Here is an 18,520-nt window from a genome sequence, read left to right on the forward strand (position 1 = left end):
ATTGCACAGGATGTGACTGAATTATGTAAGAATCCTTTGCAAAGAGAGATAAAAAAAAAAACGAAATATGTCTCATTTTCTTATAACTACAGCATACTGACTTCAAGCTCTGACTCCATCGTGGTTCTCCTTTAAGTCCCGGCCCCTGATTCAGCTTCAGATGCTGACTTCCCCCTCGGTTAATGCGTGCATGTGTGACTGCATGTGTGTTAGCTGTCACCCACAGCAGGTTGACATTTTGTTGCTTCGTTAGACGTCATGTTTCCAAACTTCTCCGTTCTCATGGATGACATCACCTCTGGATCAGGTCCACACACACACACACACACACACACACACACACACACACACACACACACACACACACACACTTTCTCCTCTGTGATGAAAAGCTGTCAGCACAGTTTATACAGAGAGAATGTTACGTAACCTCCACCAATTTCCATCTGGCCTCAACTTCACTCCCTGATATGAAAGATATTTTCTATCTGCTGTTCAGCTGAGAGCCCTGCTGGACAGGAAGTTAAAAACGGGAGAGAAAAGATAGAGAGATGACAAAGAGAGAGAGGAATGATAAAGAGAGGGGACAGAGTGAGACTGTCGAGGACGATAATGACTGTGCAGTTGGTGATTTGTGTTATGAGGATATGAACTTAATTATTGGGAGACGCTGGGTCCCATCAGCGTCTGCAGACCATTTATCTGAGCTCTGAGTTTGTGCTGCAGAACTGTGTCTCCAGTGATTCGGCTCGTTCTTGAAGGGCCGCCACGACAAAATCTTTGCAGCCACGGCAAACAAAAGAGGACAGAATATTGCACGACGACTTGTCTGATCCACCTGTTGAAGCCCGACTCCATTAGTAACATGATTGCATTTAAGTCCAGTTTTCGGTTTTGTCTGTCTTCTACAGCAGCAAACACAATACATGTTAAAGATGTTTAATACTTTAAAATCAATGGAAGGAAACATACAAACATACTGTGTGTGTGTTTGCTCACACACACACATGCTTGCCCAAGTGAAGGAGACAGTAATGAGCTCAAAGGACAGAGCTGCTGTTATTTTTCATGCATTTTCTTATTGTCGAGACATCACAAGAAACCACTAAAGAAGTTGGTTTGTCTCTAAATGCTGCCTGTGGCTCTGGGCCCGACTGAAGATGTAAATCTTTAAAAGCACCTCATGAATAAAAGGCTTGATTTTTAAAAGAAAATGAGAGGACATGAAAAAGAGAGAACATGAGATGAAATAACAGAATCAAACATGATGAGAGATGACAGAAAAGGATGTCTTAAATTACCATTCAGGACCAGGAAGGATCCAAGAATCCAAGAGAAGACATGACAGGACAGTTCGTTACATAAAGGAGACGACAACTGCTGATTAATTAATGATGGTCAACTTTGACCAACTTTAATTACCCAGTGTTTAAAGCATAGTGCTGGCTTTAATTTTACCGTCGTCAACAAATCCCATGAGGACAAGAACCAACAAAATTTCATTTTCTTCTTTTTCTCTGTAGTTTACACCAAAAATTACTCAAATAGGAGAATTCCACAGGTAAACAGGCTGATTGGTAACAGGTGATAGTGGCATGATTGGGTGTGAAAGGGGCACGAGCGAGGATGGAGCGAGGTTCACCGCTTTGTGAGCACGTGATTGGATAAAAGATGTGACTACATGAGCTCAGGAAAACCGTTGCCAGCAAACACAGCGTCCCAAACTAATGAATCCAGGTTGTTTGTGCAGCGGCAGATTAATCTACATTTGCTGCTTTCGTGAGTGTTTGTGGCAGCAGGACGGTGCGTGCGTGCGTGCGTGCGTGAGTGCGTGCGTGCGTGCGTGCGTGCGTGAGTGAGTGCGTGCGTGCGTGCGTGCATGCGTGCGTGCGTGCGTGCGTGCGTGCGTGTTCACGGTAATGAAGGAATGTGTCAGCCAGTGCGACAGTGTGGCTCAATGATGTGTTTTTAATAGTTTTTGGACAACAGTGGAGCTCTGTGGCGCAGAGGCAGAAGATAAATCAGGCTTTGATACACTCACAGTGCTGTTAGCAGAAACATTCGTTGTTGTTTCAAACTTTCTTCCTCCTTTTTCTTCATCATCTCTTACGCCATCACCCTCCTCCACCTCCAGACTCCGTCGTCTCTTTCTCTCTGTACATACTTTGTCATCCATCTTGTTTCCTTCCACTGTTGTCTCTCTCTTTTTCGCCACCCTCACATCATCCCTCTCTCATCCACATTATGCTTTTGTTCCGCTCATCTTCCTCCTGCTCGTGTTCTCTTTTTCTCTTCTCTTATAATCCCCTTCTTTTCAGCTTTCCTTTCACTAACTTCTCATCCTCCCATACTTTCCTCCCTTCCTTTCATCTCCACCTCTTCCTTTTTCCACTTTGGCTCTTTTCCTCCCTTCAGGCTGGCGGGACAGTAGATGGAAATGACATAACGACACAATCAGCATTTTGGGCCTCCCTGCTCCTGGAGGCCCGAGTCCCGGCCTGTCAGAAATCATGTCACACTTTGTGGTGGGAACAATAAGTCGGAAAATTGACTGCTGCTCGCGGCTTTTCTCGCACAGATCTATGAAATCTCATCTCTGCGTCTTTTGGCTCGTGTTTCTGCTTTGACAGAACTCACCATCCTACTGAGACATATGCTTTTTAATGGCCTTCTGGCCGGCACGGCTTGTTTTAAGTGTTGGCGTCTAATTTCCCAGTTTCGTAGCGCTGGAAAGAGTTTGCGCTGTTTGATGTGACAAAACACTCATCCTTCCAACTTTTTCTCAGGCGTCGGAAACTAAAACAACTTAAAAGGTAAAACTCCATCTCAACTGAAATCAAGTAAAACAGCTTCCTGTGAACGCGTCAGATTCCGGTAAACGACAGCGATGCGAAATGAAAGCTTTCCGGAACAACCCGAATCTGTCAGTTCCCGTAATTGTGACGCGGTGCTGATGATTCCATGCTTCACACCTCTTCCTGTAAAACGTTGGAAATAAAAGCATAGAGAAGCAGCTGTGTCTGCTCGTCATCCGTCCAGCAGTAGGTGGCGTTTTGTGTCACGGGTGGTGTTTTAAGGCCCGATGAGGTTTCGCCTTCTGTTGCTCTCGGACGTCTTTTGTTAAATCAGTGTGTCGTTGTGTCGTGTCATGCTTCAGACGTCTCTGAGTTCTCCAAACAGACATTTCACCTCGAAACTTCTCACGTGTTTTCATCTCAATAACATTTGCATTTTCTTCTTTCATCTCCCATTAATTGGAGGGGCCAGACCCCTTTGGTTTGGGAACACTGGACCAGCTAACAAACCAGCCAACTGTATATAAGCAGCTCCACCTGAAGCAGCTACAACAGTAAAATGCTGCTCCGGAGATATTTGAACTACATGAAGCTGAAAATACTTCTGTACTTAATCCTTCAGGATCTGAGCACTTCTTCCATCACTGGATTTCAGAATGGGTGTTTCCTTTAATTGAGGACAATATAAAGGATTTTGACCGTGTTCCTGTGTTGCTGCTGCAGGTCGAGTCACAGGAAGTACAGCCTGGGCCGCCCAGACCAGCGGGACCTGAGTGAGAACCTGGCCGCCACCCAGGGCCTGGCCAACATGATCACCGAGGCCCAGAGACTCTTCCAGGTACAAAACCCGACAACCTGAAGCTATACAGCAAAGTTTTTGTTAAAGCTAATTAGACAGAGTGAACAAAATAATGCTGACAAATAACTAAATTCTTCCTGTAGCTTCCAGAGTTTTGGCCGGGTCAGTGTTTAAGTGCTGCGGGCCCACCTGAAGACTCCCCCTGTGAGGACGGAGGAGGTCTGCTGTCCCACAGTCAGAGCGGAGGTGAGGAGGAGCAGGAAGAGAGAAGGAGCAAACTGCGGCTGAGCACCCAGCACCTCCTGAAGGAGGCCAGAGAGAAGAGCCGAGGCTGGGGGAGCCACCCGGCTCCGGAGCCCGTGGAGCTCGCCTTCAAGAAGGTAAAAGACTGTCAGATCTACAGAGAGCATCTTCAGTCCTACAGACTGATCAATAAACAAAAAAAAGTTTAGTTTGAGCTCGTTTACTAACTGCAGTAGAATAAAATATGAAGATTTTAGATTCGATTTAGTAAATATAGTATTAATATATGATGATCTGGAGGAAAGGGTGAACGATGAATGAATGTGGAAGGAAGGGTGAATTAATTATGGAAACAAATAATGAAGGCAGCAAAGAGGGAAGAATGGATGAAATACAGCAAGAAGGAAGGGACAAAAAGAGAAACGATAGATTGTTGGAAAAAAACTACCTACAAATACAATCTGATAAATACTGTACAATATTAAGACTAAAATATTCTACAAAAAAAATAATGTACAAACTATGGCTGATTATGCAGAAATAATTATAAAAAAAATGAACTAAGAAAACGAAGGAGCTGAGAAGTGATCAGGAGGAAGGAAATTAAAAAGAACATAAAAAAGAATTAGAGGAATGTTCTCATTTTTATTAATCATTTTAATAATTTCTTCAGGCATTTTCTGCCTTTATTAGATGGCGACAGTAGAGATGAAACGAGAAATAAGAGGTTTTGTATTAGTATTGCATCAGTCTGTGTGTATTGATGTACAGCACATACTGGTTTGTATTAATACTGGTTCACAAACATGAGATGCAACAAAAGTCCCCAGTTGGACCTGAACCAGGGACGCTGCAGTCCACGTTTGGTGCTTCAACCCCTTTCAAGCCCATCTTTATACCCACATGTTGAATGTGTCCTCGTCTCCACGCCCCTGAATGATCCTTTCCTCCACCTCCATGTAAAAATGTAATGAGCTGACATAAGGCTTCAGTAGTCTGAGTCCAGTGGGCGTCTTCACCCGGGGGGCTGACTCGACTCCTCAGACGGTTTGGTGCCGTTAGGTTTTCTCCATTTGACATTAGTGAAAGAATACCAGCCTGATTCACTGTGAGGGCATCAGACGGGTCAGACAGTGCAGTGATGGCTCCACTGAACCGTAATTCTCCACTCGTCTGCAGATGGATGACGGCTGCCCGCTGTGGATGTGGCGCGGCTCCGTAGAGGTGGAGGCCCCCCAGAAGGAGCTGCTCCACCGGCTGCTGAGGGAGCAGGAGCTGTGGGAGGGAAGCCTGCGTCAGGCCGCCGTCATCCAGACCTTGTCCAAGGACACCGAGGTCTACCGCTACCTCCTCCAGGGCCAGGGCCACTGCCCGGGCTCCCGGCCCCCACAGGAACACCTGCTGCTCAGGTAATGAGGCAAGGCGAGCCCCAAGCTTCACGGGCCTCTGGGTCTTAACCCGCTGAGCTCTACAGAGCGGCGAGGACGGACAAGTCACAGCCAAAAGTACTCTGAAAATGTCGGTTTGGTTTAAAGTGGGAGACAGCAGAGTGTTTCGTGTGCGAGAGGTTTGAATGCAGTTGATGAAACTTTAATCCAACCCTGAAGTCAGATGAGAGATGACAGTATCTGTGTCTGCAGCTGGATCACATCACACCGCGTAGCTCTGTCTTATCTCGTCTCTTTATGACAGCCAACATGAACTTTGAGTTACCCCTGAGTAAAACATTAGGAACAACGCTTCTGCATTCAGACAAGCGAATCACACACAAATGTTATTGTCATCAAATCCCAGAAAATTACCCAAAACAACAATGCGTTAGTCCGTCTCTAAATACTTCCTGTCTGCGGCTCTCAGCTCCAAGACCATTGGTTCCCACCACACCCTTTAAAAAACACTTTGCGATGTCCTAAAACAGCTGCTCACTGAAGTCTTAATCAGAGGGAAATGGGACATTTATTGGGGACTACTTTCAGCGGCGGAGTAATCCACATTTGGTGCTCCAGTGAGTTTTTAGGTCAGCAGCACGGGTGTGTGTGTGGGATGTGTTTCAATAGGTTTTGACAACAATGGAGCTCCGTGGCAGAGAGGAAAGAGAAGCTTTGCATGCACAGACAGCGTTTTGGTTTTCATCTGATCTTTATTCATCCGTTAAAACAGCCTTGGAGGTGTCCTCACGCTCTAAGGTGTGTGTGATTTAACTGCAAGGGCCCAAACTCAGCTCATCCGCGGGGTCTTAGCTGCGTGTCATCTCCTTCCTGTAGAAAAACAATCTCTGGAAACAATTTGATAGGATGTCAGTGGGAAACTTATGACTGATTTGTACAAACCACAGCAGCGAGCAGTTATTTTCTGTCTTTCTGATGTGTGTATCAGCATCAATCAAATGTCTGCAGGGCATTTCATTCTTATTTCAATGTCAGCTGAGTAAGTTAGACCTGCAGACAGTAAACGGCTAATATGCAGTGTGGCTGGTCATTTTTCTGTGACTCTCATCCTGATAATCTCTTGCTCTTTCTCAGGACCTGGCAGGCAGACCCGTCCTCCGGCCCTTTGTACCTGTCCTCTGTATCCACGGAGCACCCTGACGTGCTGCTGGAGGGGGTCAGGGCCCACGTCCACTCCTGCCTCTATGTTTTGGAGCCCACCGGCGCCAGGAAAACCCGACTGACGCACCTCTGTCGAACAGATACCAGGTAAGGACGGACGCAGGGGAAGGAAGGCAAAAGGAAAGAGTGAATTTTTTGCTCATTTTATAAATCTAAATATATAATATATAGAAATATTAATTCATAAATGTGAGCCTTTGATGGCTAAAGGTGAGTTAGCGAGGAAAAAAGGAGAAGGTAAAAGAGTAACACACTCATATTGAATAACTGCCAGGATGCAGGGAGTTATTTAATTATCAGGGGAGGAAAGAGGAGGAGGAGCAGCGGCAGCAGGATGAAGCTGCCCTACATGTCGCAGTGTGTGTGAGGGATAGATTCAGTTAGCAAACAGTCGACAGCAAAGACCGACGGTGGACAATGTATTAGTCCATGCTGGGAGACGCCTGAAAGTCCTCTGGAGGTGAATGGAGTCTTGTTTGTGCTCTGAAAGCAGGGAAACATTAAATATGAACACTGAACATCGTGCAGGTCGTAGAAACTTCTTGATCTAAATGAATCTGGAGTATAAACATGTTACTAAAATCACCTAAAATGTGCTGCATGTCTGCGCTCACCATCACAGCCAGAGAGGTCCGAGAGGTCCTTAAGACTTTTCTGGCAACTCCTACAGTTCAGGATAAGTCTCTCCTCTTAACACCCGACACATTCGTAGACTATCGTCCATCTCTGTGACTGCTGACCGCACCTTGTCCCTCGTCTTCAGCCCAGTCCTGGATTACTTTACTTTAATAAGATGTTTTTTTTAGCACTAACTGACATGTTGCTGGCAGCTGCACTAGTAATACTTTCAAACTGAAACATGAGTTACTTACTTTTACTCTTTTAAGACATTTATGTGCATGAAACTTGAAATGAAACAGAGTGACACAGGCTTATTAAGCAGCTTAGGGGCGTCGATTTTGCTAATAATCAAGTCTGTGCAGCTCAAGGTCCAGTGTGTAGGATTTCGGGGGACATATGGGCAGAAATGGAATATAACATTCAGAATTTTGTTTGCATCTCATGTTAAACCACCATGTTTCTACAGGAGCCCAGAGGGGACAAACCAAACACTTTCGCAAGTTTCACTACATTACTAGGGATAAACTTGATCAAATCAAATCAAAGTTGAAAGGAATCCCTCTCTAAATCGCTCACCATATCATGCTGCTCGTACAAACTAAATTTGCATGAAAATCTCAAATGTTTGCTGTATATAAAGAGTTAAGTAAGTAAGATTAAGGAAGAGTTTTCCAATTAAATGCTAAACGCCGAATCAAAACGGCATATTTCCGTCACTGCCTGATAATTGTGTTTAATCTGTCCACATTAAAATGGCAGAATGGTCCTTTAATGAATAAAGACAGACGTAAAACCAAGGGCAAAGTGAGCTGCAGGAGCCACAGAGAGGCTGAGAGGATTTAAGGCCGTGAGAAGCCTATTAAAAGAAATATCTGGAGAGAGCTCTTAGTCCATCTCATCCGTCTTAATTGAGCCTGTTCTGTGTTTTTGACCTCTGCCAGCATCCATCTGCAGCACAATCACAACCTCCCTGAAGGTGAGCGCATGAGCGAGAGGAAGTCGAGGAGGAGGAGCAGCAGCCCTCCTTCTCATGATTCATGCCCTTTGAAACTAAGTTGCTGCAGATTTTCTGCTGCTTACATGATCAATTTGACTCTCGGCAGAGCCCTGCAGCTCTATTTGTCTCAGCTGATTAAATGAAATGAACCTCAGTGCGACAGAAAACAGGTGGCGGCGGCGGCGCTCTCTCGCAGAGGGCCGGGCTCATAGCATCTCATTTAACTGCACTGTAGTTCGTTTTTTCCAGCAGGCCAGGCTGCGAGAAAGCAACTGCAGATTTGGTCAATTCGGTTATGAGCACGCACAGTTTCCTCTGCACAGATTCAATATAAGGGAGAGCGCAGGGAGGCAGAGGGGTGGAAAACAGAGATGAAAGGCTGATAACAGGCGACTGTGGAGGCTCATCCTTTCCAGAAGAATGCACATCTTCTGTCACTAAACCGCGCTTTGGTGTCGCTAAATACGCCGAGTACATGTGATTCAATGCGTGCACAACGATGTGATCATACACACGTGTCATTAAGATGTTATGGTGTGCTTTTTTTTAAACTCACAGTCAGTCAAAAGTCTGAGTTAATCCAAATTTGGATTTGTTAAATCAAAATTATGAGATACAAGAGTCTGCAGCCATGCTAGCATCTCTATGAGGTTTCAGCACAGCGGTGCTTTGAGCTACATGCTAACGTCAGCATGCTAACAAGGTGATTCAGCAGGTGTAATGTTTGCTACGTTCACCATCTTAGTTCAGTGTGTAAGCGTGCTAACATCTGCTAACTAGCATAAAACACAGAGTGCAGCTGAGGCTGATGGGAATGTGACGGCGGATATTTAGACATAAGCAGATAAGAGTGGACAACCTGAAATCCATCCAATATTTGTTGAGATGTTTCACTCAAAACTTTAAATGTGGACCTCATGGTGGCGCTAGAGAAAAGTTCAGGGGATCGTTTGTCATTAGGATTCATCCTCTGTGGAACATGAATGTGATCCATAGAGCCGTGATGCTAGCGTGGCTAAAAATGATGACACATGCGCATTAAAATAAGAAATGTTTCAACAATAATTTTCTTGTTGCTTTTAATTACTTACAGATACAAAGGAAAAATGTCGTATTGCTACCTCAAAATTAGGAAACTCGATCTCTGTGATTTTTCTTAACTGTGTCCTAATTCATATTGAAACCTTTGATTTAATCCAAATTTTGACTCTTTTGACTAACTATTTTCGACCAAATCCGTGGTCTTAACTTTGATTTAGGGGGCTTATTTTGGTGGACCGAGCTGCAATCGAAGCATTTAGTGTTGGAAGCTTCACCTCCATCGAGTGAAATCCTGCAGGCTGTGACTTTTCCACTGGTGTAACTGGGACACTGGGCATGCTTGTCATAGAAATAGACCATAAGATTCTGATGTTTATTGCAGCTCTGGCAGTCTCTGCTGCCTTCCCTTTGACACCGAGCTGAAAGCCGAGCTGCTTCTGTTAAAGTGTACGCACCATCACATTTTAGGCATTTAGCCGAAACTGTTATCCAGAGCAACAAAGACTCTGTGCTAAAGTGAAAGCTTCAACGCCAAGATCTTTCACAAGCAAGCAGCCGGCGTCTGAGCCGCATCGGCCCGTCAATGCTCCTCTTATGCAAGTGATCATGTAAGAAAGGAGTGAAAACAGCCAGAGGGCTGAATGCCTTCACTCTTTCCTTTGTCTGTCACTTCCTCTCGCCTTTAATTTCCTCTCATGACAGAGCTCAAGCTAACGTCCGCGGCGCACCGTCTCCCACTTATTTGCTGTGACATTAATTTTAAGTGCTTGTTAGCTTTGAAGGCGAGACAACAGATCCACAGCATCAAGGTCAACAGGGCTTTTTACAGTACAGGCCTGTGAAACAGATCCTATCACCTCCAGAGGAAATTAAACACGTTACGGCCTCAGCGAGTGAGAAACATGGAGGATGTTTTGTTTGGACTGCCTGCAGCCGCCGCGATGACAGAAGTTCAGAGATGCATAAAAGATGCAAACAAACACAACTTCGACTATGTTTTACAAGTGATTGGTTTGAGCGAATGTGCTGCTATTAGCGGTAAATATTTGGATGCGATACCTAAAATCTGGAACTGGGACAGAGCGAGTAAAGCAGCTGCAGAGGCCAGAAGTTTAACGCCTGTTTCACTGCAGACATGTTGTACTATGAAGCTACTCACCGACAGCACGGACGTAACAAACATTAAGAGCGCAGGAAGAACTACAAACATCACAGATAACACGAGTGGAGCTAATAACGCTAATGATGAAGCTCTGTTCCATCACTCAGTCAACCATTCCTGTGAACCAGCATGCGACCGATCCTGGAGCTGGCGGAGTGTCATTTCTGTTATTAGTCACACTTCTGCTTCTCCTGCTACGACAACTCAAAACGCCTCTTGTGAGGAAGATGAGGATGCTCCTCTGTAAGAGGAATTATTGACTAAACGAGCATGTTCCTGTTCGAAAAACCAGCATAGACCAGCATCATTTCCATGCTGGTTTATGCTGGATTGATGCTGGTTTAGCTGGTCACCAGCATCAAAACACAACATATGCTGGTTTTGCTGGTTTTTCTAACAGGGGTATGACTGGCCTCATGCTGACAGCTGCAGAGCAGAAAAATGTGACACCTGTGTTGCACTAAACACAAGCTTGTACTTCTTTTTTCAAAAGATATACATGGCGAATGTTTATTTATGACTGGATATGACGATGCATTTAGGTTTATCCCAAAAAGGGAGATGTAATATTTAACCTTAAAGACAGGAGGCATGTGGATACAAAACACATGCTGTTCCAGTGACTGAAAAACACTCATCAGCACACCGCGGGTGTTTTCTGCATCAGCCCTTTTCAGAACATTCCCACGTGTCTGTAAACAGAAAATCTGCTTCTCGCTCGTCACAGCAGTCAAAAATAAAGCTGAAAGTTTGCTTTCAAACTTCCATTTGTCTGTAAACTGTTTGCTGACTTTCACTGACCTTTTCTCTGCGTGTTTTATCTTCCAGAGGCCGGTCGCAGGAGTGGCACAGCAAAGTGAGCGGACACCTTCTGGCCTCTGGTCTCGTGGCCATCCGGGACTCCTTCAGAGCAGACCACAAGGAGACCAAGATATGAGTCAGTGCCGAGGTGGAGGCTGAGGACGAGGGATGATTCACAGACGTACTCACCCCGACTTCTGAACCGGTTTAACGGCCTCCCGTCCCATCTCATGGTGGAAAGCTGGAAAAAACAGCATCATTTTCAGAGGACTTTCTCCGAGTTTTAAAAGTGAAACTGGCGGCCCAGAGCACAGCAAGCAGGGAAGGTGACCTCGGACGGCTTCCCGAAACCATTTGTGTCGCTTTGGCTTTGACTCTTTTCGAGCTGCTGCATGTGCTCACTTTTTGGCAGTGACCTTGCAGATTGCCAGCAGCACCTCTGCGCTCCCTGCTGCGCCTGTTACGCTTCACACTCAAGTTCACAAAAAAAAAGGCAAACCATGGTGAGCTTTGACAAAGAGCGTTTTGATGGGAGGATGAAAAGCGGAGGCCTCATTTGACTCCTAACTGAGGAAAAAGGTCCGGATGGAACAAGTGGACAGTGGAGTGAAATTGGGATCAGGAGCCGACTTCGTTATTTGCCCAAATTTTGCCTGAAATATGTCAAGAAAAAGAGAGCCACAAATTTTAGGTCACCGCCTGGACGACCACAGGAAATGGACAGAAAAACATCAGGAAACAGACTTTTAGCCCGCAGATACAGCCGCCCTGAAAACCTGCGAAAGCTCTGATTTCTGGGCAGAAAGAGCTCAGAGACAAAAACCACATTCAAGTTTGCTCACCTAAAAAAGAAAGAGACGTTTTTCTGTGATTCATTCAAAGACAATTATCCTCGTACCAAAGCCACATGAACAGAGCTGTTAAGATGAAATGAAATCCCACAGAGGCGTTTTCTCGTCACATTTCCCTTTCGGCGTAGCACGGAGCAGCTGGATCCAGCCGCAGACTGCCGCCGCCGCCGCCAGGCGAGCGTCCCTCTGTTATTCGTCCCTGTGACTCGGACCCGTTCTGTAACAGACGCAGGTGTGTGACAGTTCAAAGACGAGCGATATCTACCTCTCCACAGGACGACACCGCAGTGCGGGACTTTGAAGCACGGGCCGAGGCCTCGCCACGCTGCTGGGGGGGGGGGGGGCGGGACTTTTGTGTGCTTTCTGGCACTGTGACGGATATTCAAGCAGACAACTTTCCCTCAGCTTCCTGAATTTTTTAACATTTGTATTTATTCGTGCCTGTGTCTTATTTCATGTGGCACTTTAGTGTTACTTCACTTTCAAAGTAGGCTCGTCCTACATGTTTCAAAGTGTCACTGTTGGCAGGGGGGTGCATGTAAATGTCTACAGAGTCCATTTCATTCAACGCCGTATTTCAGATGATTTAACTTAATGCATATCAAAATACAAATGCCTTCTATCTGAATACAAACTGTATTTAATTTCGAGCTTTCGGAAAACAGTTTCTTGTTTGTGTGCGTGTGAAATCTAGATTTATCAGTGCCAAACACCTAATTAAAATGTTTATTTCTCTCCGAATCTGTTTCCTGTTGTTTCTCTCCCTCCTCTGTGACTCGTCTAAGTGCCAAACAGATTACTGACTGTAATTTCAGAGGAAGGTGGTGGAACCAGCAGGCAGTGTGAGGATGAGGTCCCACACTGCGCCACTGAAGCACAAGAGATTAATAAGCTAGACGCTGCGTTCGCGCTGCAGACTTCCAAAAACTCCAGACTCTCGCCTCTGTCTTTCTCATGCTCACGACACCCACTTGTATCAATTTGCATAAAGCTTATTTACATATCTTATTGATTCATCTCAGATCAGATAGTTGAATCGCTGATAAACACTCAGAGCGAGGGACAGATGCTGAGCAACAAAACGCCATGTAAAAATCCTTCTTGTGGTGAGGACGTCCTGCCCCGGTCTAAACACAATTTTAAGGAAGGAATAATTTATGCAAATTACAAATAACAGAAGCACAGAAGTGCCTGCAGGCACCTTTCATTTCTGTACAAGTCTGTTCCTTCCATATGGTACTAATATACCATGGCGTGAACTTTGGATGAACTCGAGGTCAAAGGTCAAAGGAAAACAACAGTCTGTAACAGATCTCAGGTTTGATCACATTCAGAACATTTTTGTGATATTAACCTTGAATCAAAGGACTGTGGCGTGAAAGGCGCCGCCTGCAGTGCTGAAGTGATCGTCACCACCAGCCCTCCAGAGCTGTTCGCTCCTTTTACCTCATTAACAGCACGCTTCAGCGTCGAGCCTCTCGTTTCCAGCAGCAGCTGTTTCCTCTGATTAACCCGCTGTGCTCCGCCTGCCCAGCACCAAACAGCAGGCACACGGCGTGAGAGACGAGCCGCTGAACACAGTGGAGCATTTAATAGCTAAAGCACCAGATGTTCTTCTCTGGAGTCGGTGGAGACCAAAGCAGAGCTAAAAGGAGAGAAAATACTGGACTTACATTGATCAGGTGGACTCCAGCTGGATGATCACGTTACTCTGCACCTGCTGGACAAGGAAGCAGGGAAACGTTTGTTAACACATTAGCTGTAATAGCTGAGACAATGTGGTAGCTGTTAGCAGTCCAGTGGAGAAAACAGAAAATATTCACAGTTAAGAAGCTGGAATCTATAAAAAACTGCTAAAATCAATTAATCAATTAGCAAAATAGTTAACTGCTGACAACTAATTGATCAATCATTTAATCGTTGTAGCTGTAGACTGCACACAGCAGGAGAAAACATCAATATTTACCTTCCTCTCCTGGTCTGCACCACCAGGATGCCACTTGAATGTTAATCCAGAGGCGTCTTCCTCAGCAGGGAGGACGCTGCTCCTTCAGTCCCCACAGGCGGCTTCTCCAAACTACTCAGGCCTTCAAACAGGCGACATCCCCGTCGCCATCCCGCCTCTTTAATCCACCCCGAGGCACACGAGAGAGGGAGCGAATATGAGCCGAGGCCACCGGGTGACGAGATCCGTCCGTCCCGTTGAGGCAGGAAACGTTATTGCTTCTGCAGGTGTTATTGAAGCTGCGAGGCGGGCTTTCTCCTCCTGGAGCCACTGTCATAACACCTTTAACACCGTCCTTCAAACGGCAGCTCGGCGGCCACCCACCCCCAAAAAAAAGAAGAAAAAAAAAGGCCCCGACTCTGAAAGCTTAATGAATCTTTCATGAGGATGCTGTGGGAATTATTGCCTGAGAAGGTCGTGAGATGAGCCAGAAAGTCCTGGGATGTATGTGATGACGGGAGACTGCGAGAGCAAAGGAGTGTGGATATTTCACAAGTTTCAAAGACGGTCACAAGCACGTGTCTTCCCCTCACGGCTTAAAAACTCCTCCAATAACTATTGTATGTGACGATTCCTGGAGTCATACAACTTTTATATCTGTGGGAGCACAACTGTCTGCGGGGTGAAGGCAGACTGCACATTACAAGCTTCCAGGCCGCCTCGGAGTCTGTGTGATGTATAATTAAGTTCATCAAGTGGGTTTGTTTGCTTTGCACTTCGAGCGCCTGCAAACAAAGCCCATTTACTCACACAGGCCATGGAGGGAAAAGGCTGTGATTGCTGGTATATAAGAAGCAGCTCAAGCCAAATGCGACCTGAGCAAAGGGGGCTGCTACGAAGAGCAATTAGAGCAGAAATGCTTGCAAAGCTACTTTCTCTGATTGAGCTCAAATTTGTGGATTTGTTACTTGATCAAAGCTTGCAGACTTATTCTGAAGGCTGAAGCCGTTTGTAGAAAATGAGACAACGCCGCTGAACTCTGGAGCTGGATGTGTTTCCTTCATTCTTTCTCAGACCGTGTGGAGACCAACGATGGCACTGCGTCAACAACAACAACAACAACAAAACAACATGCAGCTTCCTTATTCGTGTCAATAAAACCAATTTGTTGGCACAGCGGGGGTCCTGATGCAGAAGCAAAGAAACGAGAGGTGTTGAACCTGATTTGAAATGGAGCCATGGAAACCAACCAGAAGCCAACATGCAGAAATCAATGCTAAAAAAAAAAAATCTTTAAAGGACCCATCTGTCTATGCTACGTTTAAGGCCCCACTAATGTCGGACGTCATTGGAACACACAATCGCAACAGCAGCTACAATCAACACCAACGACAAACAAACATCAGAAAATTGAGGTAACTCACCCGCGAAGTCTCAAATAATCCACTGATCGATGGTACTCCAACATGCATGGTCTGGTTACAGTCGCAGGGCCAGATGATCCAATCCGGTGGACACGTGGGCAACGTGCTGCTTTCAAAATGGCCGCTACAATCTGACCTTTTGACTGACACCTCACTCGACCACCGACGACAGCCAATGAGGGCCCGCGTGGATTAGAGGTGCCTCATTCTTTTGTGTAAAGATCGAGCCAATTGAAACCAGTTGTGCAGATGATTGGCGCTTCCTACAGCCAATGAAATTCCAAAAATGAGGATATGCTGCTTCAGTGAGTGATTTACAGCCAAACCAAGGAAATCAGTGAAAAAAGAGATATTACTAAAATGTACATAGATGGTCTGACTATAGATTGCCTGAATACGAGTACAGATGTTTATATTGATAAGTAGAATAAACGTCTCTCTTGGAGGAAGCATTGACATACTGTTATAAAAACATATTCAAAATATTCACTTTCTGTGGTATTTTAATCATATTTTTATTGAATTTGGACTCGGGCAAAGCTTCATGGTGTGGTTCCATTGTGTTTCCCAGCTAATAAGGCCCAGATATAGTCATCTGCAGGCATCTATTTATGTATTCAGGCCGAAATAAAAACCTTCTACTTCAGTGTACTCACACTTCGACGACTCCATGCCAGCAGCACTCACAGTGATTCTGACTGCTGGAGATAAACCTTCAGAGGGTTACATTTCAAAAGAAAAGCATGCATGCACTTGCTTTGGATAGGCATTTTACAGGAAATTTACAGTAATGCTAAGTAGCTTCTCATTGGTCAAGTTAGGAGAGTTTTTGTTCTGACACATCAATGTTTTACGTATAATACTACTGAAAAAGTTTAATTAAATGTCTTTCTCTGAAACAGATCGATCACCTGTCAACCAATCACTGCTGACAGAGCGTCAGGAGCTCTTTCAGACTCCCCCTGAAGTCCCATTCATTTTTCCTATAGACCACGTCTGATGACTCACAGCTGGAGCATTTCCAAGACTTGGATCGGCATGAAACTCTCAGTATAAAAGATTAATAACTGCATTAATGATCTGCTTCTTTGATGAAAGAAACGCTGAAGAAACAAGGCTCCTGTGGAAAGTTCGGGGTAGAAGTCAACTACGTCTCCCGAAGTGCATTTCAACAAGAAAAATTCAATCACTGAGCTGAGAATCACCGCTAACAGCGGGTAGATGCTAAAGATTAAGGTGTTAGAAAACAAAATTAAAAAACACGACCCGCAGCTGCACTCCTGAAACGACGGTGCTGCGTTCACTTCACAAAGTCAACAAAGCTGTTTGAATGTGCTGAACCTCTGATTGGATTCTTCTTCCAGACAGCAGCCGAGGCTCATGGGTAAGGGTAGGGTGTGTACGGGGTCTTCATGTGAGGGGGCCCACAAGGATATAAAGAGCAATGCAGGTTGTTCTACGTCCCTGTCCGCCTCTGTTACCAAAGAGAACAACTAAACATGAGAGACGGCTCTGAAATAATTACAGTTGGTGGCCAGAAGACAAACCTCGAGTTTCTCACCAGCGACGAGTTCAGCCCTGCTCCTCGATAAAAGTTGCTCTCAGCAGCTTCGTTAGAAGGTCATCTCTGTAAGTGCCATTTAGGAGGACCCCTAGTGGTGAGACGAGATACAACCTCAGACCTGAGAAGCCCTGAGGACACTGGGTCCTACGGAGAGACACTAGACACCAGCAGAAGGAAAAGTTGGTTGAAAAGATCAGCATCTCTCCGTCTGCCTCAAGACAAATATTTTCCTCCTGTGACGACGAGGCGACGGACCCCTGACAAACTCAGGACCCTTCTACAGCGCTCTTCACTGGAGTGCGAACACCATATTTAATTCTTAGCCCATAACCACTGAGGACTGTGTCGCTCCTGAGAGGAAAGACAGCCTGTTGACAGTAAGCCTGGGCTGCAGCCATTAACGAGTGACAGACAGCAGCCTGAGAGCCGGCGTGTAAACGCATCTTACTCAACCATGAGGTCAGCGAGAGTTATTTAGTCCAACTCAGGAGGAAGTGACTCAGACAGATTCTATTTCAGGTTGTTATTCCTGATTTAATCTGTCAGCTGAGGCTTTTCTCATTCAACAGTAAGAAATCTGGCTTCGAACTGAGCTTGACGGTGTGAAAATGACTGACAGCAGACTGGTGATGTTTCGGTGTCACACTGGTTCTTTAATAAAAAAGAAACTTCACATGAGATGTTGTAATTAATGGAGTTAAGAGAACTTCTTCCTCCCAGGTTGGATATCATAACTATGGAAATGACTTCTTAAAGTCCGGAGAGTTTTGGCTTCATCAGACTCATCGCTTCTCCTCCCGTCCTGTTCTGGATTCTGCTGAACCTGGATGGGCGAAGACGGACGATTGGTGGATGGCTGTGACATCACATCCTATCGACGGGGTTGATGCCCAGGATGTCAAAGCATTTGGCCATGATGGCCGCCGTGGCCTCACAGAGCAGCATCCTCCACATGTTGACCTTCACCACCTCACCTGGAGAGAGAACAGGTGTTTAACTCCTTCAGTCCATGTAAGCAGGATTCGAGGAGCCGGTTACTTCCCAGATTCAGGTCCAGGTTGGTGAAATAGAAGTATTTTAACAAGTAAACATCAGGTCCTTCATACAAAACTGGGATACCAGTGGGACTGTACACGCACTCAGATGAAGAAGAAAAGGCAAGAAGCAGCAGATAAGAAGGAAAAGAAAGAGCAGGGAGAGATGAGGTCAAGAGAAAGGAAGGGAGACAAATAAAGAGAGGGCAGATCGGAGATGTGAGACAGTCAGAGGTGAAGCTCAGAACGACACCAACAAACAACAAGAGGTCAGAGGGCACATTTAATGATGCTGCCGTCACACAGCGGCAGTCGACCACCGCAGCGGTCCCAGAGAATCAGTGGCCTGAGCGTCTGTGCATGCACGCACGCACGCACGCACGCACGCACGCACGCACGCACGCACGCATGCACGCACCATCAGCAAAATGACGTCAAATAACGACCTCCAGCTGGGGTTACTGCCTCAGCGCTAACTGAGAATTAGCATAATTAAACAGCTCTAAGCCTGAAGTGCTAGCACTTCAGCGCACTGCAGGGATGAAATGCTAACAGGGACAAGTGGAGGGCTAACAGCATTCAGGCGGCTTTAAGTGAAAACCCTCTTAAACTAACTTCCTGTTAATTAGATAAA

The 18,520-nt window shown here is 45.6% G+C and overlaps 2 protein-coding genes and 1 long non-coding RNA gene across 7 annotated transcripts in view; 1 reads left to right on the top strand and 2 right to left on the bottom strand.

Annotated features, from left to right (window-relative positions):
- The window catches only part of LOC139345121 (rho GTPase-activating protein 7), a 95,984-nt gene extending 84,229 nt beyond the window's left edge, over nt 1–11,755 (top strand). For all 3 annotated transcript variants that reach the window (XM_070983614.1, XM_070983615.1, XM_070983616.1), the window contains exons 13-17: nt 3,519–3,633; nt 3,738–3,974; nt 5,017–5,246; nt 6,360–6,533; nt 11,096–11,755. In XM_070983614.1, coding sequence (XP_070839715.1) covers nt 3,519–3,633; nt 3,738–3,974; nt 5,017–5,246; nt 6,360–6,533; nt 11,096–11,204 — 865 coding nt within the window. In that variant the 3' untranslated portion in view covers nt 11,205–11,755. The remainder of the gene's footprint in view (nt 1–3,518; nt 3,634–3,737; nt 3,975–5,016; nt 5,247–6,359; nt 6,534–11,095) is intronic.
- Nucleotides 1–18,520, bottom strand: part of rars1 (arginyl-tRNA synthetase 1) — a 448,982-nt gene that overhangs the window by 369,467 nt on the left and 60,995 nt on the right. For 2 of the 3 annotated variants that reach the window (XM_070982510.1, XM_070982512.1), the window contains one exon: nt 17,481–17,826. In XM_070982510.1, coding sequence (XP_070838611.1) covers nt 17,717–17,826 — 110 coding nt within the window. In that variant the 3' untranslated portion in view covers nt 17,481–17,716. Of the gene's footprint in view, nt 1–17,480; nt 17,827–18,520 lie in introns of those variants that run through there. The other variant, XM_070982511.1, reaches the window with a different exon arrangement.
- LOC139345122 (uncharacterized) lies at nt 6,856–14,175 on the bottom strand. The gene is made up of 5 exons (XR_011603188.1): nt 13,886–14,175; nt 13,593–13,639; nt 11,258–11,309; nt 11,069–11,170; nt 6,856–6,929 (listed from the first exon to the last, which is right to left on the bottom strand). It is a non-coding gene; the product is annotated as an uncharacterized lncRNA (long non-coding RNA).

The sequence above is a fragment of the Chaetodon trifascialis genome, chromosome 16 (assembly GCF_039877785.1).
Source record: "Chaetodon trifascialis isolate fChaTrf1 chromosome 16, fChaTrf1.hap1, whole genome shotgun sequence".
In the NCBI taxonomy this organism is placed as follows: domain Eukaryota; kingdom Metazoa; phylum Chordata; class Actinopteri; order Chaetodontiformes; family Chaetodontidae; genus Chaetodon; species Chaetodon trifascialis.